The sequence below is a fragment of the Mauremys mutica genome, chromosome 3 (genome assembly GCF_020497125.1).
Source record: "Mauremys mutica isolate MM-2020 ecotype Southern chromosome 3, ASM2049712v1, whole genome shotgun sequence".
Classification (NCBI taxonomy): domain Eukaryota; kingdom Metazoa; phylum Chordata; order Testudines; family Geoemydidae; genus Mauremys; species Mauremys mutica.
Window position 1 is genome coordinate 1,499,383 of NC_059074.1, and position 27,991 is coordinate 1,527,373.

At 65.2% G+C, this 27,991-nt stretch overlaps 1 protein-coding gene across 2 annotated transcripts in view; it reads right to left on the reverse strand.

Moving 5' to 3' along the window:
* Positions 1-7,004: 7,004 nt before the first annotated feature.
* Positions 7,005-27,991, reverse strand: part of LOC123366778 (sodium-dependent multivitamin transporter-like) — a 28,166-nt gene continuing 7,179 nt past the window's right edge. The window contains exons 2-16 of one of the 2 annotated variants that reach the window (XM_045010495.1): positions 24,424-24,955; positions 23,952-24,017; positions 23,126-23,177; positions 22,540-22,607; positions 21,349-21,503; positions 20,877-21,017; positions 20,449-20,578; positions 19,725-19,813; positions 19,510-19,622; positions 18,928-18,995; positions 16,442-16,528; positions 15,894-16,081; positions 15,553-15,656; positions 14,465-14,586; positions 7,005-8,730 (exon numbers count right to left, since the gene is read on the reverse strand). In XM_045010495.1, coding sequence (XP_044866430.1) covers positions 8,557-8,730; positions 14,465-14,586; positions 15,553-15,656; positions 15,894-16,081; positions 16,442-16,528; positions 18,928-18,995; positions 19,510-19,622; positions 19,725-19,813; positions 20,449-20,578; positions 20,877-21,017; positions 21,349-21,503; positions 22,540-22,607; positions 23,126-23,177; positions 23,952-24,017; positions 24,424-24,753 — 1,887 coding nt within the window. In that variant the 5' untranslated portion in view covers positions 24,754-24,955 and the 3' untranslated portion in view covers positions 7,005-8,556. The remainder of the gene's footprint in view (positions 8,731-14,464; positions 14,587-15,552; positions 15,657-15,893; positions 16,082-16,441; positions 16,529-18,927; positions 18,996-19,509; positions 19,623-19,724; positions 19,814-20,448; positions 20,579-20,876; positions 21,018-21,348; positions 21,504-22,539; positions 22,608-23,125; positions 23,178-23,951; positions 24,018-24,423; positions 24,956-27,991) is intronic. The other variant, XM_045010496.1, reaches the window with a different exon arrangement.

Sequence of the window (27,991 nt, forward strand, 5' to 3'; positions counted from 1 at the left end):
CACCTCCCAGCCTGCAGCCCCCTGCATGGAGCCGAGCCCTGGACTGGCCCAGCCGGCTGCCTGTGCCCCACGGGACTCGCCTCGTCTCTGATCTCCCAGACCCCGGCACCAGCAGCCATGTGCACCGGGGGGCTGGCACCGCCTCCTGCCACTGGCTCCAGCTCTCCTAGGGGTCTCTGCTGTCCCGGGACAGCCCTGCCAGTGCCACGCCTGGCCAGCGAGGGACCGCAGGAGATGGACTCATCCCCTCCCTGCAGGGCCAAGCCAGGCGCCAGGCCGAGAGGAAGAGGAGGGAAGAGATGGGGGAGGAGGAAGCCTGGCTGGGCACAGGCCAGAGAGCAGGTGGGAGCCACATCACAGCGTGCCCTGCCCAGCCCTTGCCGTGGTCCCTGACCCCACGCTGGGCGATCTGGGTTTGATGGGCAGCGCGGTCCAGTCCTGGGCATCAGGACTCCTGGGTTCTGTTCTTGCTGACGCAGTCGGTAGCCTTGGCCAGGTCGCCAGAGCATATGGACATGGGATCCGAGCCGGGAGCCACCTCGCCCGCAGTCCCGGCTCTCATGGTGGCCAGTGCCAGGCGCTGCAGGGGGGGTCCCAGAACCCCGCAGTGGCAGCTGCAGCTAATCCGCCCCGTGAAGGCCTCCCCCGGTCTCTAAGCAGGAGCCGCTGGAGGCCTGAAGCTGGGGTTTCATTCGCTGCCCCGAAGTGCCCTTAAGGCAGAGTTCAGGCTGAGCACTGACCCTGCCATGTGCCCACCCCAGCCTGGGACCCGTCTCGGTGCCCTTGGGAGCCCACCTTCGCCTGCAGTGCAGACGGGCGTCCGGGACACTCCCTGTGCCCGTGGCTTGGAGAGCACTGCCCAGCGCCACGTGCCGGTCTCAAGCCAGTGCCCCGGGCACGGGGACCTTCGAGCCGTTTGGCTATTAAAGTGAGTGCTGTATGGGGGAGCCCCTTGAGCACCCCCCCCCCGCGCCACTGACCCTCCTCCTGCCCGTGCACAGTGACTGCGGGGGGCCCAGCAGGATTGACATCTGTCCCATGCGGTCTGGGCACTGTCTGGGCTGCCGCTGTTGTGCAACGGCCCTGTCATTAAATGCTGCCTAGTGTCTCTCAGCCCCTGCAGCGCCCCATGAGCACAGCAATTCTCCGGCCAAGCTGACTAGACGGGGATTTCCCAGCACTCGGACGAATCGGCTCTTAAACGTGCAGCACCCCTGCCTTCCAGCCAGTGACTGTTACTGATCCCGGCGCTGGGAGCCCTGGGAGCCACGGGCAGCCCCTCTCTGAACTCCCCAGATACTTGCCTCAACAACTTCCAGTGGCAGCGAGTTCCACAGGCTGATTACGCAGCATGGAACCAATCTTTCCTTGTATCAGCTCTGAATTCCCGCCTTTGAACGTCCTTGACGGTCCCTTAGGCTTGGCCTCTGGGGCCGGGGGAGCAGAATCTGCCTTCTCTGAGCATCCTGGTTTCAGAGCCTTGTAGCACATCCCTTCTCTGTCCCCCTGGAAGGCCACGAGCCCAGTTGTCTGTCTGTGCACAGCAGAGGTTTTCCAGCCCGTGTTGCCCTCTGCTGACCCCCCGGCTCTGCGCTCTCCTTGGCAGGGGAGGGCCCCGCACTGCACATGGGGGCTCTGGATTATTCACTGCCTCCTTCCTTGTGTGACCCAGCGCTTGGGCTCTGTGCCCCGGGCGCTCCCTGCCCCCGGGGGGCTGGGACAATGCACAGCTGGGGGAGGGGGGGGAGCTGGGCCAGGCAGCCGGCGCCTGGTGCCGCGGGTGGGAGGCTCTGGAGGGGCTGCCGGGGCCGTGAGAGGAACCAGCGACCCAGCTCCATGGGAAAGAGGCCAGGGCCAAGGCCAGGGCTGTAAATCCGTCCGGCACCTGGACCGCGTCCCGCTCACTAACGAGGCCTCCTTCTCCTCCGCTCAGCTGCTCTGCCGGGGAGGAGGGTCCTTCCCCGCACAGCTGGGCCTGGCAGCCGGCCCTGCGGGCCCCTGGCTCTCAGCAAGGAGCCACAGGGAGCAGGGCCGTGGGGCCCCTCACTGGGGATGGCTGGATGCAGCTGCCCCAGGCAGCCGGTCTCCCTGTCCCTGTCCCTGGGCTGGGCGAACGGACAGACGGACGGAGGGACAGGGCCAAGGGGGGGGGAGCTTGGTGCTGCAGGGTGTTGGGGGGGCAGAGGTTGGCGCTTCAGCAGGGTTCTCAATGGGGCTCGTGCACCCCCCCCCGGCCAGGCGCGGGGCAGCGAGGTTTGGGTATTTGATGTCTAGGGGGGTTAGGTGCACTCAGAGCCTTCCTGTGTCAATACAAAGCTGCTGAAAACCACCGGGCTGCAGCGTCGTGTCTCCCCGTGCGCTGGGCTGGCCAGTGTGCAGCGTCTGGGTCCAGCGAGCGGCCGCAGGGCAGGCGATGCCAGCGCCGAGTGTGGGACAGACAGCGCCTGGCTGCCCCCGCCACGCGAGTCACACGTGTGAGGTGCCGTGCGACGGGCTCAGCCGGGTCGAGCTGGGTCACCTCGCTAGGTGCCGGGCGTGGCTGCTGCGCGAGGGGCAGGGGTCCCTGCTGGGGCTGGGGTTTTTGCAGCTCAAAGGTGGTAACCCTCCCTGCCCCCCCACCCCCCCAGCTGTGCCCATGTGCTGCCCCAGGGCGGGGGGGGGGGTGTTCCCTGGCTCATCCCCAGGGCCCATCACCCCCAGCCACGGGCACCCCCGGCTCCTGCCCTGCAAGGGCTCTGCTCCCCACTGCACACGTGAGCCCCCGACTGGAACCCCAGCAAGCCCCGTGCGGGGTGTGTGTGGGGAGAACAGCTGGAGGTGGGGGGAGGGGGCCTCTTCCTGCCCAACAGATAAGAGCCCCCAGTGTATTTGCAGCCTGGCTGTTCCGGGGCAGCGAGGGGGGGCTGGAGCACGGCTGGGTCCCTGCTGCTGGGGGGAACAGAACGGCTCCAAGGCAAGGCAGAGAGAAAGGCTGGGCAGAGGGGGGGGGGGACGCCCAGCTGCCCCTCAGAGAGGGCCTGGCACCAGCTGGGGCAGCCACCCGCCCCACAGGGAGAGCCTTAGGAGGGCTCAGCATGGGCCTGCTAGAAGGGGGGGGGTCTTGCAGGGGGGGGCGGGGTTGGCTTGGCCCTGTTGTGCTGGCTCTGCACGCATGGGGGGTGGGTGCTGACACCGACCCACAGGAGAGCTGGGGGGGCAAATTCCCGTCGTGTGCCTTGCCCAGCAGGCGGGGCAGGGCAGAGCCTGGCACGCACTCACCCCACCCCGGGGCAGCACCAGCAGCAGGCGCGGCCCTTCCACGTCACAGACCTCGAGAGCCCCCGAGTCCCCTGCGCTCAGCGCCGGACTCAGGATTAGCTCAGGGGGTCTCACTAGAAATGTTTTGGTGGCCTCAGAGCGCGGCCACCAACCCTTGCTGCAGCCGCTCTGACAATTGTTCCTAAAGGAATGAACTTTAGGAGAAACAAACCAACGTGCAGCCACTTGTCCAAATCCCGGTCATTTCTCTAGCTGGGGCTTTTTCGCTGACTCGGTAATAAAACAACGGACACATGGCTCTGCTCCTTCCTGGGGACCAGACACGAAGAAGGTGCCTCGCACACGCTTGTCTTTTTTTTTTTTTTGGTTTAGATTTGCTGGCTAGGAACTCTGCTGCTGTGGAAGGTGATACTTGTGCTGTGTGTTAATAGCACCTTGCACACCCCCAGCTAGCTACTAAGTCTGCTGTGAAAAGTGATATTAACAAACACACAAATCTCCCTTTCCCCAGCAGCTTTCCCCAGCCCCGGTCAGCGGGGGACAGATGAAGCCCGCGCTGGGGAGGCAGGTAGGGAGGCCGATGGGGAGGTAGTGAGACTGGGGGATGGAGCCCGATGCCCCATGCCCAGGTGATGGAGCGCGATGCCCTGCGCTTGGGGGGGGGGGGCAGGGGGAGGTCTGACCCCAACACCTCCGGAAAGGTGGGGGACTCACTGGCAGCCTGCTCCTCCAGTGTTTGTCAGGGTCCAACCCCTACTGCAGGCTCTTGGGGAGGGGCCACTGCCCCCCCATCACCACCCAGGAGGCTGTGACCACAAGAAAAGCCCCTGGTGGCCTTACGTAGCCACGGTGGCCACATTTGAGAAACTAGCCCATCCCTGACAGGTTTCTCCAACTTGTTATTAAAAATCTTCAATGATGGAGATTTCACAACCTCCCTGGGCAATTTATTCCAGTGCTTAACCACTGACAGTTGGAATTTTTGTCCAACCTGAACCTCCCTTGCTGCAGTTTAAGCCCATTGCTTCTTGTCCTGTCCTCAGAGGCTAAGAACAATTCTTCTCCCTCCTCCTTGTAACAATCTTTTATGTATTTGAAAACTGTTCTCATGTCCCCCCTCAGTCTTCTCTTCTCCAGACTGAACAAACCCCCATTTTTTCAATCTTCCCTCATAGGCCATGTTTTCTAGACCTTTCATCATTTTTAAAAGCAGCAAAGAGTCCTGTGGCACCTTATAGACTATCAGACGTTTGGGAGCGTGAGCTTTCGTGGGTGAATACCCACTTCGTCGGGTGCATAATCATTTCTGTTGCTCTTCTCTGGAGTGTCTTCAATTTCTCCACATCTTTCCTGAAATGTGGCACCCAGCACTGGACACAATGCTCCAGCTGAGGCCATATCAGCATGGAGCAGGGCGGAAGAATCACTGCTTGTGTCTTGCTTACAGCACTCCTGCTAATACAGCCCAGACTGATGTTCGCTTTTTTTGCAACAGCATCACACTGTTGACTCATATTTAGCTTGTGATCCACTATGACCCCCAGATCCCTTTCTGCAGTATCCTTCCTAGGCAGCCATTGCCCAGTTTGCATGTGTGCAACTGATTCTTCCTTCCTGAATGGAGCACTTTGCATTTGTCCTGATTTCATTTCATCCTAGTTACTTCAGACCATTTCTCCAGATCCCAGCTTGGTATCGTCTGCAAACTTTGTAAGTGTACCCTCTATGCCATTCTCTAAATCATCGATGAAGATATTGAACAGAACCAGACTCAGAACTGATCCCTGCAGGACCCCCCTCGTTATGTCCTTCCAGCCTGACTGTGACCCACTGATAACTACTCTCTGGGAACGATTTTCCAACCAGTTTTGCACCCACCTTATAGTAGCTCCATCTAGGTTGCTACTATAGTTCCCTAGTTTGTTTATGAGAAGGTCATGAGAGACAGTATCAAAAGCTTTACTAAAGTCAAGATAAACCATGTCGTCTGCTTCCTCCATCCACAAGGCTTGTTACTCTCTTAAGGAAGGGGATGGGGTAGCTCAGTAGTTTGAGCATTGACCTGCTAAACCCAGGGTTGTGAGCTCAATCCTTGAGGGGGCAATTTGGGGCAAAAATCTATCTGGGGATTGGTCCTGATTTGAGCAGGGGGTTGGACTAGATACCTCCTGAGGTCCCTTCCAACCCTGATATTCTCTATTCTAAAGCTCTCAGGTTGGTTTGACAAATCCATGCTGACTGTCACTTATCACCTCATTATCTTCTAGGTGTTTGCAAACTGATTGCTTCATTATTTGCTCCATTATCTTTCCGGGTACAGAAGTTAAGCTGACTGGGTTGTAATTCCCTGGGTTGTCCTTATTTCCCTTTTCATAGATGGGCACTAGATTTGCCCTTTTCCAGTCTTCTGGAATCTCTCCCGTCTTCCAGGACTTCTCAGAGATAATCACTAATGGCTCAGACATCTCCTCAGTCAGCGCCTTGAGTATTCTAGGATGCATTTCATCAGGCCCTGGTGACTTGAAAGCATCGAAGAGCACTAGCAGCATTAAAGTCGCAGCAGAGCGGAGGGAGCGAGCTCTCCCAGCGCTGTAAAAACCCACCTCCACAAGGGGCACGGCTCCCAGTGCTGGGGCACTGGCTACACTGGCACTGAAACTCGCCGTGCTCAGGGGGGTGTTTTATCACCCCCCTGAGCGAGAAACTTGCAGCGCTGCAAAGTGCCAGTGTAGACAAGGCCAAACTTGTCTAAGTAATTTTTGACTTGTTCTTTCCCTATTTTAGCTTCTGATCCTACCTCATTTTCACTGGCATTCGCTACGTTAGACGTCCAGTCACCACCAACCTTCTGGGTGAAACCGAAACAAAGACGTCACTCACACGGCACCATTTCCCCACGGTCGCTCATTGCTTTTCTCTCATTGCAACAGGCCTGCCCTGTCCTTGGGCTTCCTCTCGCTTCCAGCGGATTTGGAGAACGTTCCTTGTTCCCTTGTGGCTCGAGCTGGTTTAATCTCGTTTTCTGCCTGGGCGCTTGTGTTGCAACATTTTCTACTGGCCATTTAGGTCCCGTCTTCCCCCCCCAGCCCCGGGGCCTGGCTCATCCCCCTCGCAGCCCACACACCTAGGTGCTGCCCAGGCTCCCCCCACCCAGCCCCCTGGGCTCCCTGCCAGGCCTGGCGCTGCAGCCCTGGTCCAGGAACAGGGCAGGAATGGAGCGAGCCGAGGCCCCCATCAGAGCCGCGACTGGCTCCTCCTGCCGCCTGGGGCGTCCCGCTCAGCCCGGGCCAGCCGGAGGCTGGGGAGCAGCCTGCCCCTGCCCGAGAGGCAAAGCCACAGAGCCAGCCCCATCCCACAAGGCTGGGCTGGCCTGGCTCCGGGCACGCGAGCCGACAGCCTCTGCCCGTGCTGAGCAGCAGCAGTGGGCCCTGCTGCACTGGCCCGAGGGCGACCAGGCTGGCGCTGACTGCGGAGCCGGAGGGGTCAGCCAGGGTGGGCCCAGCCCTGGCAGCCCCGTGCCAGGAACAGCCACTAGTGGCTGCAGCTCCCTTCCTGGCCCGCAGGCCGGTGCGTGGGCAGCAATCCTGGCAGGTGCCCCAGGCCTGAGCTCCCACGCTGGGAGCCAGAACTGCCCCATCCTGCCCCTGCCAGCACAGCCCCGATGGGTCTCGGGCCGGGGTCGCTTTCCCCGCAGGCGGGTGGGGAGGGGGCTCCGCAGAACAGGGCCCAGACGCGACACGGCAGCGTAATCACAGAGAATCACTTTACTGAGACAACAGCCCCAGGTGCTGGGGGCAAGAGACAATTAACGAACAATTAGAACAACTCATTGAACAGAATCAGGGAAGGGCCCCAGGGGGCAGGGATGGGGGGCACTGGCTGTGGGGCACTGGGAGCAGGGGGCAGGGATGGGGTGGGGGTCTGAGAACAGGGGCACTGGCTGTGGGGCACTGGGAGCAGGGGGCTGCAAGCGGGGGACATTGGCTATGGGAGGGCTGCCAGCAGGGGGCATCATTGCAAATTGTAGCTGTGGCCTATGTCCCCCCACTAGCTGCCGCAGGAGCAGCGCGAGCCCCCCCGCTGGGAGAGCCATGCCCGGGGCCCCTGGGAGCAGCCAGCCGCCCATGCTGGCCCCGCCCCGTGGCTGCATGCGTCACCACCAATCTACCCCACAGCACCGTCACTGCCCCCCACGGTAACATGCGGGGCACAGGCTGGGCTCTGAGCCCAGCTAACGGCCCAGGTGCCAAGGGCAGAGCCGCAGCCCCCGTAGCCCCCAGGAATGCAGCTGGTCCATCATCTCCACCTGCAACTGGAGCCGGGGCCTGAGCAAACTCCAGCTCCCAGCATGCCGTGCAGCTTGGGGCAGCACCTGGCATGGTGCAAACGGGCTCGAGGGCTGCAGTGCAGAATCCCAGCGCCCCACAGCCAGAGCGGGAGGTGCTGCCCCGGGCTGGGCCCACTCAGCCTCCTGCCAGTGCCCCAAGGGGCCGGCTCCCAGCCTCGCCCCGCCCCCCGTCATGAGCCGACCTGAGCCCAGGGGCCGGGGCCCGATGGCAGGGAAAGGCACATGGCCCCCGCCGGGTGGGGCCAGGGCAGAGTCTGTTAGGAGGCACCAAAGACTTAGAGCAGGGCCCATCTCCGCGTCGGGGCACAGAGCGGGCCAGTGGGAGGCTGAGGGACAGGGCCCTTGGCTCCAGGGGCAGACAGCCCAGACCTCAGGAAATGGGGGGGTCCAGGGGTCCTGCAGACACCCCCTCCGCCCCCCATGGGCAGGGGAGGCCTGTGCAGGGATGGACGGACGGACTGCAGGGATTAGCGCACGTAGAAACGAGGGCCTGGCCCCACGCAGCGGGAGGCCGGCTGGTCCCCTCACAGCATCGCCCGGTGCATCAGTGCACGGCCCAGCTCCAGGCCTGGGAACCAGTGAGGTCTCACCCGCCCCCCGGGCTTGGCACATCACAGCAGTTAACCCCTGTGCCCTGCAGGGCATGTGGGCAAGAGGCCAGCAAGGCAGGGCTACGCCAGCCCCAGGCTGGGGCCTGACTCCATCAGCCGGGCTCCGGCAGCGCAGGGTGGGCGCCAGCCACCCCGGGTCATTTGGTGCTTTGCGGCCTGAGTGTGCGTGGAGCCCTGAGCCGCACGCAGGGGACAGGGAGCGCCTGGGGGGGCAGGAACCCGCCCCAGGAGGGGAGCGGCCCCTTCGTGCTGTGCGCGCTCAGCAGAACCGTTCCTGGGGCGAGGCCAGTGCTCCCAGCGGGGCCTTGGCTTTCCACCCGCTCTGCCGCCTGGGCCCGCTCAGAGCGACGTCTCCTGCAGGATGTAGGTGTGAGTGCCCTCCGTCCTGGCAAAGCCCTCGCCCTCCACCTCCTCTGCCTCCTCCGCACGGGCCAGGCCCCCGAGGGGGCCATTCGGCATCCCATTGCTGGTCTTCTCCGGGGCATGGGGCGCCGGCTCCACGCAGCCCCCGTCCTGCGCAGGGAAAGACGAGGGTCAGAGGGGGACTGGGGTCTTTCCCCACTGGCAGGCGCTGGCTCCTAGCTGGACCAGGGGCAGTGGACCGGCAGGCTCAGGGGGCAGGAAATGGGCCATGGGGCTGGCCCCATGGACCTGCTCCCTCTACCCCTGCCAGCCACCAGCTGCCTGTGTTCCCAGCACTCAGGACAGCCCCTGCTCGAGGTCTGAACTCGGGACGAGTCCTGGAGCCGCTCCTGCCTGGAACAGCCAGCGCCTCCCTTCCTCCTCCCACCCTGCAGCTGCCTGCCCACCCTGCAGGGCCGGCTCCAGCCCAGCGCTTAAAGCTCCCGGGCCCGAGCCAGCTCAGAGAGTAGCAAGCCCCCGCCGGCTACCTGGAGCCAACGTCCCAGCCCCGGCCCGAGCTGCATTGGGGCCAGGCCCTGGGATGGACCCCGCCCTCGCGGTGCTGACGGCTGGCTCCCGCCTGTCGGCGGGCAGAGGCCAGACACCCATTCTTGTCCTGCGTCCCCTCGGCAGCGCTCGACCTGCTGCCCAGGGCATGCTTGGCTGGCCTGGGAGAGGTGGACGGGTCCAAGGGAACGCGCTGAAGTGGGCTGAGTCCTTGCTGGAGGGACGCACCCAACGAGCAGCACTGGGAACGGCCCCTCCCCCCAACCCCTCCTTGGCTGCGCCCCACAAGGACCAGGTCTCCCTTGGGCCCTTCTCAAAGCCACCTGCAGCTGCTAGGTGAGCCGGTCAGACGCCAGGGCTCCAGCGCCACCTCCCCGTCTGCCCTTCGCCACGTTCCAGCCCCCACCACCATCGAGATGGCCCCAGGCCTGGCAAACAGCTGCCTCCAGCGCCCCCGAGCCAGGCTGAGGCCATCTGGCCCCAGGGCCATCTCCATGGGCAAGGGTCAGGTCAGAGCCCGGCCTGGGAGATGGCTGGATTCCTCGCTGAGCTCTCACAGAGCAGCACCCGGCAGTGCCGCCGCCACCCACCTCTGGCCGGCTCGGAGCCCGGCCCTGTCCCGGCAGCACCGCCGCCCACCTCCGGCCGGCTCGGAGCCCGGCCCTGTCCCGGCAGCGCCGCCGCCGCTGCCCACCTCCGGCCAGCTCGGAGCCCGGCCCTGTCCCGGCAGCGCCGCCGCCCACCTCCGGCCGGCTCGGAGCCCGGCCCTGTCCCGGCAGCACCGCCGCTGCCCACCTCCGGCCGGCTGAGAGCCCCGCCCCGTCCCGGCAGTGCCACCGCCGCCGACCACCTCCGGCCGGCTGAGAGCCCGGCCCCGTCCCGGCAGCACCGCCGCTGCCCATCTCCGGCCGGCTGAGAGCCAGGCCCCGTCCCGGCAGCGCCACCGCCGCCCACCTCCGGCCGGCTTGGAGCCCGTCCCGGCAGCGCCACCGCCCACCTCCGGCCGGCTCGGAGCCCGGCCCCGTCCCGGCAGTAACACTGGGGCCCTAAGCAATCCCAGTGCCGGCGGCAAGGGGCTCCCCCAGATCAGCTGAGGAGACCAGCTCCATGCACCCCAGCTCACTGTGGCTCTAACCTGTATCTACCAGGTGTCATGTCATATGTCACTGGGAAGCTAATGCCTCGCTGGTCATTCATGTTCTTGCATGATGTCCGTGGGGTGTGTAGTACGAGTTATGGATACACACTGGAATTACACTCATGGGTGTTTAAACCAGGCATGTCAGGGGAGTTGGTAAACGGGTCTGCCCTAGACAAAGGAAGGCGTCTTTGCTTCTGTGCCCAGCCCAGGGTCAAGCAGAGACAATGCAGGTCACTTATGTGCCAGGCAAACGAAGCCCCATGCTACCAAGTGAGGCAGGAGAAAGCTTCCAGTAGGGAAGAGAAACTTTATCTGGGCTATGAAGACAGGGGGTCTGAACCTCACCTGCTAAGCAACTGGATCATCGGATTGTGTCCAACATTTCTGGGTTATAACCATGTAGGGAGTGAGGTGTTTAGTGAGGCCTGACACACGCTGGTGATTAACAGCACCACCAAATGTCTGCACGGCAGTGACACTCCATCAGGAACTATGGGACACTGCACTTCAGAGTGTCCCAGCAAAGGAGAAACAGGTCCTTCCCCGCCAGCAGGGAACATCACCGCTGTCCCCGTCTCCTACGGCCGTTACGCGTGGCAGAGTCACAACCTGGAAGCCCCATTTCCAACAGGGGATGGGAAGCCCACAGGGCAGGCACAAGGGAGCAGGGCTCTGGCAAGCCCAGAAAGGTGTGGGGGAGGGGGAGGTCTCTGCAAACTGAACGTAGGTGAGAAACCTGCGTGGGCAAAGAGCTTTCACCAAAAGAAACCAGCCCCTAGCGTGTCGGTGGCGAGCCAGCCAGCCATGGCTGGGAAGGAGAAATCCACCTTGAACAAAGCCCAGGTGTGACAAAGTGGGACTGTTCGCACTGGGGGCTGGGTACAGATCCTAAGTATCTAGCAGCAAAAGGCCATGCAGCCAAATGCCTGACACTGTCTCCTAGCAACGGATGGCCCGGCCCCTCCCTGCAAAGGTGCATCTAAAGGTGTGGGAGACAAAGGGGTCAGGTGACCTCCTAGCCCGGGAAAGAGGCTGAGCAGAGAGGAGGGGCCGGAGGGGGCTGGGCAGACTGGAGTTGGCTGGAGAACAGAGGGGAAGCAGGGAGAGAGGGCTCTGATCCCCGAGGGGGCTGTGGGGCTCCCGGGGCCCCAAGATGGACCTAACAGGGGGGATCCTGTTATCTGTGCCTGCAAGACCTGTCCTGGACTGTGTTCCTGTCGTCTAAATAAACCTTCTGCTTTACTGGCTGGCTGAGAGTCCTGGTGAATCGGCAGGGAGGCCGGGGGTGCAGGGCCTGACTCCCCTACACTCCGTGACACCAGGTCACCGGAAAGAGTATTGGGCTGGGAGCTCCCTTCCTTACGTACCCTGATGGCTGCTGTGTGACTCATTTGTCTGTGTACAATAACCCAGCTCCGGGCAGCGTGTGAAGGGCAGGGTGGATTCGCCCCAGTTAGGGTAACAAGATGTGATCTGCTTTGGTCTCTCTAAAGGAGCCGTATTATTGCTCTGAGGGCTTGGCTACACTTGCAAGTTGCAGCGCTGGTAGAGGCTTTCCAGCGCTGCAATTAGTAACCGTCCACACCTGCAAGGCACATCCAGCGCTGCAACTCCCTGGCTGCAGCGCTGGCTGTACACCTGGCCAGGTTGGGGTGTAGCGATTGCGGCGCTGGTGATCCAGCGCTGCTCATCAAGTGTGGACACACACCAGCGCTTTTATTGGCCTCCAGGGAATAAGGAGATATCCCAGAAAGCTTTTAACTAAATTACTCTCTTTGTTTTGTTGTGAACTCCGATGGGAGCTCCGTTGAACTGCTTATCTAAAAAACAAACACTGATCACAGCAAACAGGAGCTATCTGTACCTGGCTGTGAACGATCAAATGAGAGGCAAGCAGTTTGCTTGACAGAGAAACAGCATTGGATGCAGGCTGTTTGCAATTAAGACTAAGGGTTCGCGAACATTTTGTGATTTTTCAATCCAGGGAAGCTAACACACAGTGCTGGCTCCAAAAATCCACTCTCTCTATCTTCCCCGCTCCCTGTCACAGTCCACCCCCCTCCACCTCCCTCTTTTGAAAAGCACGTTGTTGCCACTTGAATGCTGGGATAGCTGCCCATAATGCAGCACTCCCAACAGCGCTGCAAATGCTGCAAATGTGGCCACACACCAGCGCTGGTAGCTGTGAGTGTGGCCACACACCAGCGCTGGCCCTGCACAGCTGCACGACCAGCGCTGTAACTCCCAGCGCTGCAACTTTCAAGTGTAGCCAAGCCCTGAGTGTGCAGGGGAGGGCTGGGCGCTGCAGGGCACATGGTTTTAGGGACACTCAGGACTGGGAGTGTGCAGGGGCCTGGGATGAAGTGGGACAGTTCTTAGTGTTTTGCATGAACACGGTGCGTGCCTCAGTTTCCCTGGGTGCTGCATGTGTCGCGAGGGGGTGGAAGGGGGGTTGCAGAGGCCCAGGTGTGACCTTGCCTAGCAGCCGGGACCCCAGACACAGCCTGGAGCCTGGGGACCCAGTGACTGGTGACCTGGTGACCCAGGGCAGCTTGGGAGCCAGGTGGTTCTGGCCAGTGGGAGAACAACGGGCTGCGGAGAGAGGGGCCCGGGGACCTGCCCAGCCGGGGAGGGGGAACCGAGGCCGGAAGAGCGAGGGTGCAGGCAGCCTGTTTACCTGGCACGGAGGACACAGGACAGATGAGGGGCTGGTGGGGGAGGGGATATTAGGTGGTGGGCTGGGGACAAGCAGCAGCCGGGGCCCATGGGGACGGGACAGACCCAGCTGGCCGGGCTGAGACTGGCCAGGCCCGAGGGCCCTGAGAACGGCCTGGGTGGGTCCAGATGCTCAGTAAAGCTCCTGTGTGGCTGGCTGAGTCACTGCAGGCTGGAGACCGGGGGCTCCCTAGGGGGCCCATGGCAGAGCAGGCGGGCGGTGCCGGGAGGGGGCGGGGCAGAGGGCCTAGCCCCAGGGACCGACGGGGGGGTTTCTCCCAGGGGCTGTACGGTGCCCAGAGCCGGGGGCTGGCAGCCGGGGACAGGGCCCCTGGCCCGTGGCAGCGAGTGCGGCTGCAGCCAGGGTGCTGGGGAGCGAGCGGCTGCCCCAGGGCTGTGTGGGGCGCACACACGCGGGGCGGGACCGGCAGGCTGGGAGCTACAGGCCACAGGGCGAGCGGTGACAGCCCCCAGTGCTGTGACCTGCCCCTGGGCCGAATGCGCCCAACCCCCTCCACGGCTGGGAGACCCCGCCCCAGTTATACGGGCTCCAGCCCCCAGCCGCCTCACGGCAACCGACACACCTGGGCAGGGAGCCCTGGGCACGGCGGGGAGTCCAGCTAGCTCAGCCTGCTGCAGCACCTCTCCCCAGCAACATGGGCTCCTGCCAGCACATCCCACCTGGAGCAGGAGCCCTGGGCACGGCGGGGAGTCCAGCTAGCTCGGCCTGCTGCAGCACCTCTCCCCAGCAACATGGGGGCCTGCCAGCACATCCCACCTGGAGCAGGAGCCCTGGGCACGGCGGGGAGTCCAGCTAGCTCGGCCTGCTGCAGCACCTCTCCCCAGCAACATGGGGGCCTGCCAGCACATCCCACCTGGAGCAGGAGCCCTGGGCACGGCGGGGAGTCCAGCTAGCTCGGCCTGCTGCAGCACCTCTCCCCAGCAACATGGGCTCCTGCCAGCACATCCCACCTGGAGCAGGAGCCCTGGGCAGGGCAGGGAGTCCAGCTAGCTCGGCCTGCTGCAGCACCTCTCCCCAGCAACATGGGGGCCTGCCAGCACATCCCACCTGCCCACAGGCGGCAGGTCAGGTTCAAGGTCTCGGCCCTTCCCCTCTGGGGCCCGGGCCCAGCGGATCTCAGAGCCGAAAGCTCCAGGGGGGGGCCGGAGGCCGACAGCTCTGTCCTCAGGCCCGGCACCAGGGCAAGGCTCGCCTGGGTGGGCAAGGACCAGCCGAGACTCCCAGCCGTGCCCAGCTCCAGGCCTGCGCTGCCGACCGGCCTCCTGTGACAGAGCCGCCAAACAGCCCCCTGCTGGCGGCCCCCCGAGAGCGGCCCTGCGACAGGGGTTCAGTGCCCGGCGATGACGGGGGCTCAGGCGGGAACCATATGGAATAACGTGGGGGCGTGTCGCCGGGCAGGGCCAGTAACTGGGATCTCGGCCTGCCCTGCCCTGCCGCACTCAGAGCCCCCAGCCACTCACCTCGGCGGAGCAGCCCACCCCACAGCTCAGCCGTTCCCGGTACCTCTGGGGCAGGCAGCAGAGCAGCCGGGGCAGCACGGGGTAGATGGTGCGAGGGTTGACGGTCGCTCCCTTGGTGGGGCCTGCCAGGGCGAGGGACAGAGCACAGGGGGTTACATGGGCCCCTGCACCCCTCGGACTGTCCCCACGTCAGCCTGCACTTCCCCAGGCCAGGGGCGCAGAGACCCCGGTGCCAGGGGAGGCAGGGTTGGGTCTAGTCTCTCCTTCCCTGCCCTCCCCTGGGGCAACTGTGCCTGGCCCGGCCACGGCCAGGAGCCTGCAGCCCCCGGCCGCAGGACAGACGCCCCCCGAGGGGCAGCGCTGCATGCTGGGCCGTAGCCTCTGCTCTCCGGTCACGGGCCTGCCAGGGGCATCCGGCCCCCAGCCTAACAGGGAGCCTGGGGGCCCCCAAACCTGAGCTCCTGCCCGCAGCCACGAGCCCTTCATTCCCCCGCCTCCCCAGTCCCTTCCTCCCGCCCCCACACAGCCCAGAGTGGGATTTTCTGTCCTGTCCCTGACCTGTGGGCCTGGCCGCGACCCGCCGGGCTCAGGGCTGCCAGCCCGTGGGTAGGAGACAGGAGGTGGGGGCGCGGCACCGCCGAAGGCTAGGACCAGCTAGAGCCGCGAGCAGGCAGACAGTGGGAGCCCAGGACAGACCCACGGACAGTGGGAAGCTCCAGCAGGCAGGGGTCTGGTTCATGGAGCAGGCTGGCTCCAGTGGCCCTGGCGTCGGCCAGCAGGGACTTAACCCCGAATTCTCTGGGCCAAGCCCAGGGCCCCCCACACCGTGCCCAGGGGCCCGAGACCAGCTCTGGGGAGAGGCTGCCTGGTGTCGCTGCAGGCACTGGTGGGCACAGGGGTCCCTGCAGAGCGGCTGAGTCTGGCTCAGTGGGACTCGCTGGGCAGGGCGATGGGCCGAGGCAGGAGCCCTCCCCTTGCGGCACACCAGGGCCTGCGTAAAACTGGGGTGTAGCCAGATCCTCTGGATCCATGAGAACCTCTCACCCCCCCCCACCCCCCGCACACAGCCAGGAGCCCCCCGCACGTACCCGTGAGCAGGCTCACCAGCAGGCCCACCAGGATGACGGTGGTGGAGTTGTGGGCACTGTACCACATGTACGACAGGCTGTAGAATTTCTGGAGCCCCGAGAGGCTGTGGGGGGAACAGCCGGGTTAGGGGGCAGCTGGGGACCTGGCACCCGCTGAACGTCTCTGCTCCTTGGCGGGCCCAGGACCCCGCGCGCCTGCATCTGCAGCCTGGCAGGATGTTAACACCCCTTTGGGGGATGCTCCTTCGGTCTCCCAGGAGCCTCCAGCCGGGGCCCAGCACCCTGCCCCCACGGAGCCCTGTCCCCAGCACCCTCCCCGCAGCACGGCTCCCCCCACTCACCGCTTTGGGGCTGGGGTCGAGGTCAGCAGGGTGGTGGCGATGGCCGTGCTCAGGCTGCTGGTCTGGGGGAAGTCGGTGATGTTGGACAGCGGCGGGGCCGAGGGGGCCGCCCGTAGGTTGGACACCAGGCTCCCAATGCCGATCCAGAAGGCCATTGCCAGCCCAGCTGCCAGCCCAGCGATCGCACCCTGCACACGGGGACAGCAGTCAGCAGCGGCCCGTGCAGCTCCAGGGCCCTCCCTGACCCCGAGGGGCTGCTCCACCCCGCTGGGGAGGCACCGAAACCCCAGCCCAGCCGGTGGAGCGGCCATGCCCCAGTTGAATCCATCTCCCTGCTGGGCACAGCCTCAGTTTCCCCCGCGCTGCACTGGCTGCAGTGGAGCCCAGAGATTCACAGCGACTGGGGCCTGGCCAGTACCAGGCCTGCTGCGCCCCCCGCCCCAGCTCGGCGGCCAGACCCAAAGGGGATGGGGGCAGACGCAGGCCCAGCCCAGGGCTGGGGCCCGGAGACCCTAGGGAGGGGCCCAGGCGGGGGGGGACACACTCACAGTGGGGTTGGCACACGGGAAGAACATCCCCAGGCAGAAGAGTCCCAGCAGCGGGCCGCCCACCATGCCGAAGATGCTGATGGCAGCCTGTGGGGAGAGAGCGCGTCACCCCTGCAGCCAGGGCACAGCCCCCCGGGACAGAGGGCAGCGGGCTCCCTGCCTCAGGCTGGGGGGGGACACGTACTAGGAACAAGCCCCTTAGGGCACCTGGCGGGCGTTCAGAGGGAAGTGCCGGTACCGTTACACAAGGCACAGTGAGCTGGGGACGTCTCCGTTGGAAGCAATGGAGCAGGAGAGACCTGGGTGTCTGGGTCCATCACGGGGTGACTATGAGCCACCCGCCAGTGTGATGCGGCCGTGATAAAAGCTAACGCAGTCCTAGGGTGCATCAGGCGAGGGATTTCCCGGAGAGACGGGACGTGTTAGTACCGTTACACCAGGCACTGGTGAGCCCTCGGCTGGACAATGCAAGCAGAGCTGCTCTGCCGTGGGTAGGAAAGAGGAATTCAGACTGGAAGAGGTGCCGAGAAGGGCGACTAGGCTGATGGCAGGAACGGAAAACCTGCCTTACGCGAGGGGACACAACCAGCTCGGCTTGTTTAGCCTGACCAGACACAGGCCGAGGGGAGATCGAATCGCTCCCTCTAAATCCACCCCAGGGACAAACACCAGGCTGGGAGAGGAGTTATTGAAGCTAAACTCCCATGTGGACACAAGAACACGTGGCTAGAAACTGGCCATCAACAGGTTTAGACTTGAAATTAGATGAAGGTTTCTCACCACCAGAGGAGTGAAACTCTGGAGCAGCCTGTGACGTTATTGATATAAATTGGGACCATATAGAACATGGGTTGCAACCAAGGTCCTGTAGTGGCACCAAATCTTAAGTAAAGGGGGTCATATAAGGTGTCTAAGACCAGGTTCTGGGTTGCTGGTTATGATTATGCTGTGTGTATGTCTGTGTATCATTTTGTAGTTGAAGTTATAAGTATTGGCTCTGTACTGTCTGTATTTTGTATTATGCTCTGCTTCTGGGAAATATCCCAGACAAGCTGGTGTTAGCCCTGCCTAGCTGGCTTGATGGCCCACTAAGGACCATCAGCTACACAATTGACCCATGGAGAGAAGGCAGACACGCCTTGTGACTCAGCAAAGTATGCAGAGACTTGTCCATGTGACTGCAGACTCCATTTTGCTGTAATTTTCCACAGTGAGGACAAAGAGATTCTTACACCTGGAAAAGTCTATATAAGGCTGATGCATCATCTCCATCTTGTCTTCAATCCTGCTTCTGACCTCTGGAGGGACTTTGCTACAAACTGAAGCTCTACACAAGGGACTGAGGACCCATCCCAGCGGGGAATGTATTCCAGAGACTTAATTTGAACCTGCAGTTTACTCCATCACTGCTGCAAGCCTGAACTAAGAACTTTGCCATTACTGTATGGAATTGATTCCATTTAACCAATTCTACCTCTCATCTCTACCTTTTTCCCTTTATGAATAAACCTTTAGATTTTAGATTCTAAAGGATTGGCAACAGCGTGATTTGTGGGTAAGATCTGATGTGTATATTGACCTGGGTCTGGGGCTTGGTCCTTTGGGATCGAGAGAACCTTTTTCTTTTATTGGGGTGTTGGTTTTCATAACCATTCATCCCCAGGACGAGTGCACTGGTGGTGATGCTGGGAGACTGGAGTGTCTAAGGAAATTGCTTGTGTGACTTGTGGTTAGCCAGTGGGGTGAGACCAAAGTCCTTTTTGTCTGGCTGGTTTGGTGCCTTAGAGGTGGAAAAACACCAGCCTAGGGCTGTGACTGCCCTGTTTGAGCAATTGGTCCTGATTTGACACTCTCAGTTGGGTCCCGCCAGAATCGCTCCGTCACACAGCCGCCCAAGGGGAGCAGTGGAGACAAAACCCTGAACTGGCTTCCAGCCGGAGCGTGATCAGTTTATGGAGGGATGGTGTGCTGGGGCTGCCTACGATGGCATGGAGCTGATCTGCAACCGCTAGCAGCAAATCTCCCCAGCGGCCGGGGATGGGACACTGCAGAGAATTCTTTCCCAGCTGCTGGCTGGTGGGTCTCACCCACATGCCCAGGGTCTAACTGATCCCCGGATTTATGGCAGGGAAGGAATTTCCCCCGGGTCAGGCTGGCAGAGACCCTGGGTGGGGGTTTGCCTCCCTCTGCAGCCTGGGGCCTGGGTCACTCGCTGGTTTGAACTAGTGTGAATGGTGGAGTCTCTGTCACGTGAAGCCTTGATTGAGGACAACAGAGGCTCGGGGCCTATTGCGGGGGCAGGGGGGGGTCTGGGGGCTGCAGTGGGCAGGTCAGACGGGAGGATCAGGATGGGCCCTTCTGGCCTTGAAGCCCAGGAGTTTATGAATCTGAGCACAAAGTCCTTTGGCAAGTGGCCAGAACACCAGCTCCTCCCCCGCCCGCCCCAGCACCTCCCTGGGCTGAGCCCGGGGCAGGGCATGTCCTACCTGCAGCATGGGGCCCATCATGGAGGAGAGGTAGGCCATCCCCAGGCAGAGCAGCCCATAACTGAGAGCTGGGAGGGGGGGAGAAGGGGGTTAGAAGCTGCAGCATCACTCAATACAGCCACCTGCCCCTGGGCAGGGCACAGCCAGGAGCCCAGGGCAGCAGGGGCTGCGGGTCGGGAGTGAGGGGCACCGGCAGAGCTCAGAGGGGGGCAGGGCCGGGCTAGCAGGGGCTGCGGGTCGGGAGTGAGGGGCACCGGCAGAGCTCAGAGGTGGGCAGGGCCGGACTAGCAGAGGGCTGCGGGTCAGGAGTGAGGGGCACCGGCAGAGCTGGGGGGGCAGGGCCGGACTAGCAGGGGGTTGCGGGTCGGGACTAAAGGGCACTGGCAGAGCTGGGGCTGGGGCAGCAGATCCAGATGGGGACGAGCTCCCACAGACCTGCCTGCCCAGGGCTGGCTCAGGGTCTTCCTTTGCATGGCCACTGGGACCAGGCAGCGGTCAGGGGCTGGGAGGACGCCCCGTCCCCCGGGAGTGTGGCTCGGACCCCCAGCAGGGAGCTGCGTGGCCTGCAGGAGCGCGACTCACCCAGCAGCTTGGAGAGCAGCGTGGCACGGGACTCCCGCAGGCCGGGGAAGTAGGGGTGGATCAGGTCCTCCATGGTCACCGTGGCCAGGGAGTTGAAGGCCGAGGAAATTGTGCTGCAAGGCAGAGAGAGGAGCTGGGGTCGGCTGGGAGAGCCCTGCTCCCGTCACACCCAACCCGGACACGGGACTCTCAGCACCCGGGCGCGGGGCACTCACCTCAGGGAGCCGCTGAAGAGGCAGGCGACGAAGAGGCCGGGCAGGCCGGGAAGGTCCTTCAGGACGTCCATGACGAAGTACAGAACCAGCTGCAGAACATAAGAAAGGCCGTACCGGGTCAGACCAAAGGTCCATCCAGCCCAGTATCTGTCTACCGGCAGTGGCCAATGCCAGGTGCCCCAGAGGGAGTGAACCTAACAGACAATGATCAAGTGATCTCTCTCCTGCCATCCATCTCCATCCTCTGACAAACAGAGGCTAGGGACACCATTCTTACCCATCCTGGCTAATAGCCATTGATGGACTTAACCTCCAGCAAAGGCAGGAAGCTGGTCAGGGACCGGCTGGCCGGGGGAGGAGAGGGGAGATCAGGGCACTGGTTCACCGAGGGGGGCGAGAGGCCGGGCACCCAGGGTAAGGGACAGCACGTGAAAACAAGCAGCAGCACCATCACTCAGAGCCGCCATCGTTGGGTTTCAGAGTCAACGCCCCGGGGCTGCGTGGTGCCGTTCCCCTGCCCAGAGCCAGCGTTGCAGGCTCTCTGCTGACTCAGGCAGGCACCAGGGAAGGTTCCCCTTCTAGCAGCGAGCCCATGGGGTCCTGATGGGAGCAAGGCCGAGGGGCCGTCTCCGAGCGAGGGAGAAAGCTGCCCAGAGCTCTCGCAGACGGGAATCCCCTGGCTTTAGGGTAAGGCGGTCGATCCCGGGCCCAGCCCGGCACTCACCTGGTCCGAGGAGGCCTGGCTCTGGGGTGCCGTGAGCGGATGCTCCTGGTAATAGGCAAACATGACAAGGCCCGTGAGGCAGCTGAGGCAGAGCACCACCTGCTGGCAGGGGAACACGGCGTAGCAGGAGCTGCGAGGGAGGAGGGGGTGTTACAGGGGCGCGTGCAGGCAGGAACCCCTGGGACCGGTTCTCCAGAGCCCTCGCCAGCAGGGAGCCGGGCCCAGCGCTCCCCGGGCACGGCCCAGACGGGCACGGCAGGTGTAGGGGCCGGAGGCAGCTCCGAAGGCCTTGGCTGTGGGGTCCCCGCCCCGCTGGAGCCGGGGAGCCCGTGCAGAGCACCTCCCAGCTGTCCCATTGCGACACAGCGGTGAGCTGCCCAGGGCCCCTGCCTGGCTGCGCCCCACGGCTCCCCCCGCCCCGTACTCACAGCACGGCCTCCCGCTCGGTGCGGGAGCTCAGGTAGCGCTGCACCTGGGCCTGGTTCACGCCGTACAGCGACAGCATCATGAAGACGCCTCCGACGGCCAGGGTCCAGAAGGTGTGACGCTCAAAGGGGTCGGGGTTGAGGCTGCAGCAAGACACAGATGGCCAAGTGCTGGAACCTGAGCTTGTGGGGCTGGGAGGGAGGGGTCCCGCCCCCCCAGAGCACTCGGGGCTGGGTGCATGGTGCGACTGCCCCTGTGGCAGGGCAGGGCAGCTCTCTCCTGCGTCTGGCCGTGGCGTGTCTAGCGCCCCCCGGGCCTTCCCTGACCCGCAGCGCAGGCAGGTCCCACGGGAGTGGGCTGGGTTCTCCCCACCACCCCCTTAACCAGGGCTGAGCGGCCACGGGCTGGGGCACCAGGCAGACGTTACCGGGTGAGAGCGCCGGGGGCCCGCGGGGTCTCCACGGTTCCACTTACTCAATTCCAGAGATCTTCCCCTGATCGGCCGCCAGCTGCCAGACCCGCCCCATGCCGCCCACCTTGACGGTGCCCACCACGATGACGGCCAGCTGCCCTGCGAACATCACCAGCGTCTGGAAGACGTCGGTCCATATGACGGCCTTCAGCCCGCCCTGCGGAAGCAACGGGCCCAGAGCAGAGCCCTGAGCACAGGGCAGGAGCGCAGGGGCCACCCTGCATCAGCCCCTCCCAGCAGAGGCCAGTCCCAAAGCTCGGAGCCCCCAGCACACCTGCCCGGCGGAGAACCCTCGGCACAGGGGGGCAGGGACCAGCACCAGGTTAGGGGCAGACACGGGGCGTCACCAGAGGGCAGGGAGGAAAGTGAGAAGGAGGGGTCAGGGTGACTCTCCGGAGACACTCCAAAGCAGGGAGACGGGTCTGGCTGGGGGCAGGGCTGAGGGCTGCTCCCCGGCAGGGAGAGGGGGGCAGGGCAGGGGGACGGGGGCAGGGCTGGGGGCTGCTCCCCGGCAGGGAGAGGGGGGCAGGGCAGGGGGACGGGGCAGGGCTGAGGGCTGCTCCCCGGCAGGGAGAGGGGGGCAGGGCAGTGGGACGGTGTCAGGGCTGAGGGCTGCTCCCCGGCAGGGAGAGGGGGGCAGGGTGGGGGGCTGCTCCCCGGCAGGGAGATGGGGGGCAGGGCGGGGAGAGGGGGGCAGGGCGGGGGGCTGCTCCCCGGCAGGGAGAGGGGGGCAGGGCGGGGAGACGGGGGCAGGGCAGGGGGCTGCTCCCCGGCAGGGAGACGGGGGGCAGGGCGGGGAGAGGGGGGCAGGGCGGGGGGCTGCTCCCCGGCAGGGAGGGGGGGCAGGGCGGAGAGACGGGGGCAGGGCTGGGGGCTGCTCCCCGGCAGGGAGAGGGGGGCAGGGCGGGGGGCTGCTCCCCCGCAGGGAGAGGGGGGCAGGGCTGAACGCCCCATCACTGGGGTGTTCGGAAGCAGCCCTGCCCCGGCCACACCGCGAGCTGCCTAGCTGGGGCGCCAGGGGGTCTCTCCCCTGCCTGCTGGTGCCTTCTGGCCCGGGCCAGGCTGGGCACCGACAGACCCTGGGCCATGGGGAACGCGTGTCTGCTCCGGTCTCGCTCCCCGCCCCCGCCCTGCATCTCAGACGGTTCCCAGAGCAGCCCCCGGCCCCTCACCCCGCATGGGCTGGCGCTTACCAGGGTGGTGTACAGGGTGCAGACCAGCCCCATGGTCAGCACCGCCCCCCAGAGGTCAAACTGAGTCACTGCAAGGAAAACACCAGCCATCAGGAAAGGGTGGGGGCCAGGCAGCCAGCGCCCCAGAGACCCCAGTCCGCTCACACCAGGCACGCTGGGGAGGGAACAGCCCCCCCAGCCTGGGAACGGGCCTCTCCTCACAGCGAGAGGAGCGTGAGCCGCGTGGCCCGGCCGCACCTCGCCCCTGCTGGGGGTGGGGAGGTGTTGTGCCCCCAGAGCTCCCGGCCAGGCCCCTGAGCAGCGGTAACGCCAGCGCAGGAGGTGTCATCTCCCAGCCAGACGGCGTCAGACTCACCAGCCTAGCGCTGGATATTCCGTGAGCCAGAGAAACGGCTGATCCCGCTGTGAATCTGGCTAAAATCTTGAGCTCAGTGACACCCAGTGGCAGTGAGTTCCACAGGCTATGGGCACCTTGGGTGAAAACCTCCCAATATCCCTCAGCCACTGCCTTTGGTACGTCTATCCTGCGCCCCTCTCTGTTTATCCCTCCCGCCCCGGGCTCAGGACCCCGCCCTCCCTGCATTACCTGCATTGAGAGCCAGCGCGGGTGCGTAGAGAACGACCCCCATGTAAATCACCTGCAGGGGAGAGAAGCAGCAGCAGTTACGGTGCCCAGGTGGCCTGAGCCAGCCAGAGAGACACGGAACAGAGGCAGCCAGTCCCCACAGGCCAGCGCAGGGCCCAGCGGGACCAGGCTGATGGAGGGTGGGAGGAATTCAACACCCAGGAAGCGGGAGGATTAGCAGCACTCCTCAGCGCCAGGCGTGGGGCAGGGTGATGTGTGCCAGGGCCCCTCCTGCCCCACCTTCAGAGAGGCCCCTCATGCCCCATGTGCAGCCCCCTGCCAGCCCAGCCCTGGCCAACAGAGGCTCCCTGTGCTGAGGGTTTCTCCTGGAGGGCCCAGGAGGGACCACAGCCCAGGGCGAGTTCTCTGAGGGTGAAACGCTTGCACCCGTGCTGCCTGCACCCAGGGACCCCGAGGGGCCGCAGTCCCTCCCACCCCAACGGGAACCGACCCGAGCCCACGGCCGCTGGGGCCCTGGCCGAGACACTGAGCCCCAGCCCCAGTGCCTGCCTGTCCCGTCCCGGGGGCTCCCCGCGTGCGCACTCAGCCCCGGCAGGCCCCGCGGTGCGGAGCAGGGAGGCGGGCGTCTGGAAGAGCCGGAGTGACCGGCTGCAGCTCCCAGCATGCCGTGCGCCTGGGATGGGAGATGTCTGACCCCGCTGCGCGCTGGGGGCTGCAGTGCAGCCTGCCCCGTACCGGCCCCCTCAACTCCCAGCAGAGCCCAGCCACCCACCCATACCGGGGGCCCGGGCGGAGCCGGAGCCGGGGGCCAGACAGACGCGCTCACCATCTGGAAGATGAAGGTGACGGTGCCACACACACGCACAGCCTTGTTAAAGCGCAGCTCCAGGTACTGCCGGGGGAGAAGGGAGAGGCAGGCGGGTGAGCGGGGGGGCAGACAGGCCCGTCACCCTGCCCCCCACCGGCCCATCACCCCGCCCAGCCCCCCCCTCCACCACCGTCCTGCCCCTCCCAGCGCATGGCCCTGCCCCCCCACCGGCCCATCACCTGCCCAGCCCCCCAGCTCCCCCACCGCCCTGCCCCCCACCAGCCCATCACCCCGCCCAGCCCCCCCGCTCCGCCACCGTCCTGCCCCTCCCGGCTCCCCTGCTCCCCCACCGTCCTGCCCCTCCCGGCCCATGGCCCTGCCCCCCCACCAGCCCATCACCCCGCCCAGCCCCCCCACTCCCCCACCGCCCTGCCCCCCTGGCCCGTGGCCCTGCCCGCCCGTGGCTCCGTCCTGCCCGCCGGGCGGTCACCTCGTAGGTGCTGGTGAGGTGGAGGCGGTAGAAGACAGGAATGAAGACGTGGGCGGGGATGAGGAGGCCCAGGAGGTAGCAGCAGCCCAGGAGCCAGTACTCGGTGCCGAAGCGGTAGATCTCGGCCGGCACGCCCAGGATGGCCACGGCCGACTGGAAGGTGGCCAGCAAGGAGAGCGCCACGGGCAGGAAGCTCATGCTGCGGTTGGCCAGCAGGAACTCCTGCACCGTGCGCTGCCGGCCGCCGCTCAGCGCGTAGAACAGCCCGATGGCGGAGGAGAGCACCAGCAGCAGCACGAAGACGGTGTAATCCGCCACCGTGAACGCCATGGCAACGCTGCCGGCCGGCCGGCCGCACTACAGCCTCCTGCGCCCGCCGGCTCTGCCCAGGCCGGCCATGCCAGTCGCGCCGGCCTCGCGCTCGGCTCTACCCGCCCCGGGCCATGCAGGGGCTGCGCCGGCACCGCTCACCGGCCCCCCGCGCCTCCGGCACGCGCCTCGGGCCCCGCCACCATCCCGCACAGCCGCCGAGCTGGAAGAGAAGAGAGGGGTCGGTGAGCAGCTCTTCCCCTGCCCCAGTGCCAGGCGCTGGCACGGCACACGGGGAGGGCTCACATGCCGCAGCCCAGCCAGCTGCAGCCAGGTGCCCTCGGCCCAGGGCTGCCCCTTCACCCACTTCCCACGGGCAAGCAGCCAGCGAGGAGATAGCGCAGCAGGGACCTTCGCTCGGCTCCGACTAGCTCAGCCCGTCTCAAGGACCCGACTGCTCCGGGCTGGGCTGGGCTGGGCTGGGCTGGGCACCCTGCAGGGATCGGGGGGGCGGGGGGCAGAGGAATGGCAGATTAACCATTTCACGGCTGCTGAGCCGGGCCGCTCCCTCCCAGCCCCTCAGCACACGGCGGGGAGCTGACACCCGCCCAGATTTCACCTCTGTGGCCCCGCCGAGACGGCAGCTCCTTGGGGCATTTCCAGGCACTGGGCCTGTGCCTAACCTGCCCCTCCTCAAGGGCGGCGCTGCGGGGCCAGATCTCACCACGACTCATCGGGCCGCAGCAGCCCCAGCCCTGCGACGCCGTCCTGAACCTCGCCGGCTCCACCGGCAACAGGGAAACGCTGCCAAAAAACGCAGGCAGCGCGGCTGCAATAACAGCCCCGCCCCGCAGCTACAGCACTTGGCAAACCTGCTAATCCCAGAGCCCCACCCGCTCCCCTCCCAGAGCCGGGGAGAGAACCCAGGAGTCCTGGCTCCCGGCCACCCCTCATCTAACCCACCAGCCTCCCCTCCCCTCCCAGAGCCAGGGATGGAACCCAGGAGTCCTGGCCCCCAGCCCCCCTGCTCTAACCACCAGCCCCCACTCCCCTCCCAGAGCCGGGACGAGAACCCAGGAGTCCTGGCTCCCAGCCCCCCCTGCTCCAACCACCAGCCCCACTCCCCTCCCCGAGCCGGGGAGAGAACCCAGGAGTCCTGGCTCCCAGCCACCCCTCATCTAACCCACCAGCCTCCACTCCCCTCCCAGAGCCAGGGATGGAACCCAGGAGTCCTGGCCCCCAGCCCCTCTGCTCTAACCCACCAGCCCCCACTCCCCTCCCAGAGCCAGGGAGAGAACCCAGGAGTCCTGGCCCCCAGCCCCCCTGCTCTAACCACCAGCCCCCACTCCCCTCCCCGAGCCAGGGATGGAACCCAGGAGTCCTGGCCCCCAGCCCCTCTGCTCTAACCACCAGCCCCCACTCCCCTCCCAGAGCCAGGGAGAGAACCCAGGAGTCCTGGCCCCCAGCCCCTCTGCTCTAACCCACCAGCCCCCACTCCCCTCCCAGAGCCAGGGAGAGAACCCAGGAGTCCTGGCCCCCAGCCCCCCTGCTCCAACCACCAGCCCCCACTCCCCTCCCAGAGCCAGGGAGAGAACCCAGGAGTCCTGGCCCCCAGCCCCTCTGCTCTAACCACCAGCCCCCACTCCCCTCCCAGAGCCGGGGAGAGAACCCAGGAGTCCTGGCTCCCAGCCCCCCCCCAGCTCTCACCACCAGCCCCCGCTCCCCTCCCAGAGCCAGGGAGAGAACCCAGGAGTCTGGGCCCAGCCCCCCCTGCTCTAACCACCAGCCCCCACTCCCCTCCCAGAGCCAGGGAGAGAACCCAGGAGTCCTGGCCCCCAGCCCCCCTGCTCTAACCACCAGCCCCCACTCCCCTCCCAGAGCCAGGGAGAGAACCCAGGAGTCCTGGCCCCCAGCCCCCCTGCTCTAACCACCAGCCCCCACTCCCCTCCCAGAGCCAGGGAGAGAACCCAGGAGTCCTGGCCCCCAGCCCCTCTGCTCTAACCCACCAGCCCCCCGTCCCCTCCCAGAGCCAGGGATGGAACCCAGGAGCACTGGCCCCCAGCCCCCCTGCTCTAACCACCAGCCCCCACTCCCCTCCCAGAGCCAGGGATGGAACCCAGGAGTCCTGGCCCCCAGCCCCCCTGCTCTAACCACCAGCCCCCACTCCCCTCCCAGAGCCAGGGAGAGAACCCCTGAGTCCTGGCCCCCAGCCCCCCTGCTCTAACCCACCAGCCCCCACTCCCCTCCCAGAGCCGGGGAGAGAACCCAGGAGTCCTGGCCCCCAGCCCCCCTGCTCTAACCACCAGCCCCCACTCCCCTCCCAGAGCCGGGGAGAGAACCCAGGAGTCCTGGCTCCCAGCCCCCCCCCCAGCTCTAACCACCAGCCCCCGCTCCCCTCCCAGAGCCAGGGAGAGAACCCAGGAGTCTGGGCCCAGCCCCCCCTGCTCTAACCACCAGCCCCCACTCCCCTCCCAGAGCCAGGGAGAGAACCCAGGAGTCCTGGCCCCCAGCCCCCCTGCTCTAACCACCAGCCCCCACTCCCCTCCCAGAGCCGGGACGAGAACCCAGGAGTCCTGGCTCCCAGCCCCCCCTGCTCCAACCACCAGCCCCACTCCCCTCCCCGAGCCGGGGAGAGAACCCAGGAGTCCTGGCTCCCAGCCACCCCTCATCTAACCCACCAGCCTCCACTCCCCTCCCAGAGCCAGGGATGGAACCCAGGAGTCCTGGCCCCCAGCCCCTCTGCTCTAACCCACCAGCCCCCACTCCCCTCCCAGAGCCAGGGAGAGAACCCAGGAGTCCTGGCCCCCAGCCCCCCTGCTCTAACCACCAGCCCCCACTCCCCTCCCCGAGCCAGGGATGGAACCCAGGAGTCCTGGCCCCCAGCCCCTCTGCTCTAACCACCAGCCCCCACTCCCCTCCCAGAGCCAGGGAGAGAACCCAGGAGTCCTGGCCCCCAGCCCCTCTGCTCTAACCCACCAGCCCCCACTCCCCTCCCAGAGCCAGGGAGAGAACCCAGGAGTCCTGGCCCCCCCCCCCCCTGCTCTAACCACCAGCCCCCACTCCCCTCCCAGAGCCAGGGAGAGAACCCAGGAGTCCTGGCCCCCAGCCCCACTGCTCTAACCACCAGCCCCCACTCCCCTCCCAGAGCCGGGGAGAGAACCCAGGAGTCCTGGCTCCCAGCCCCCCCCCCAGCTCTAACCACCAGCCCCCGCTCCCCTCCCAGAGCCAGGGAGAGAACCCAGGAGTCTGGGCCCAGCCC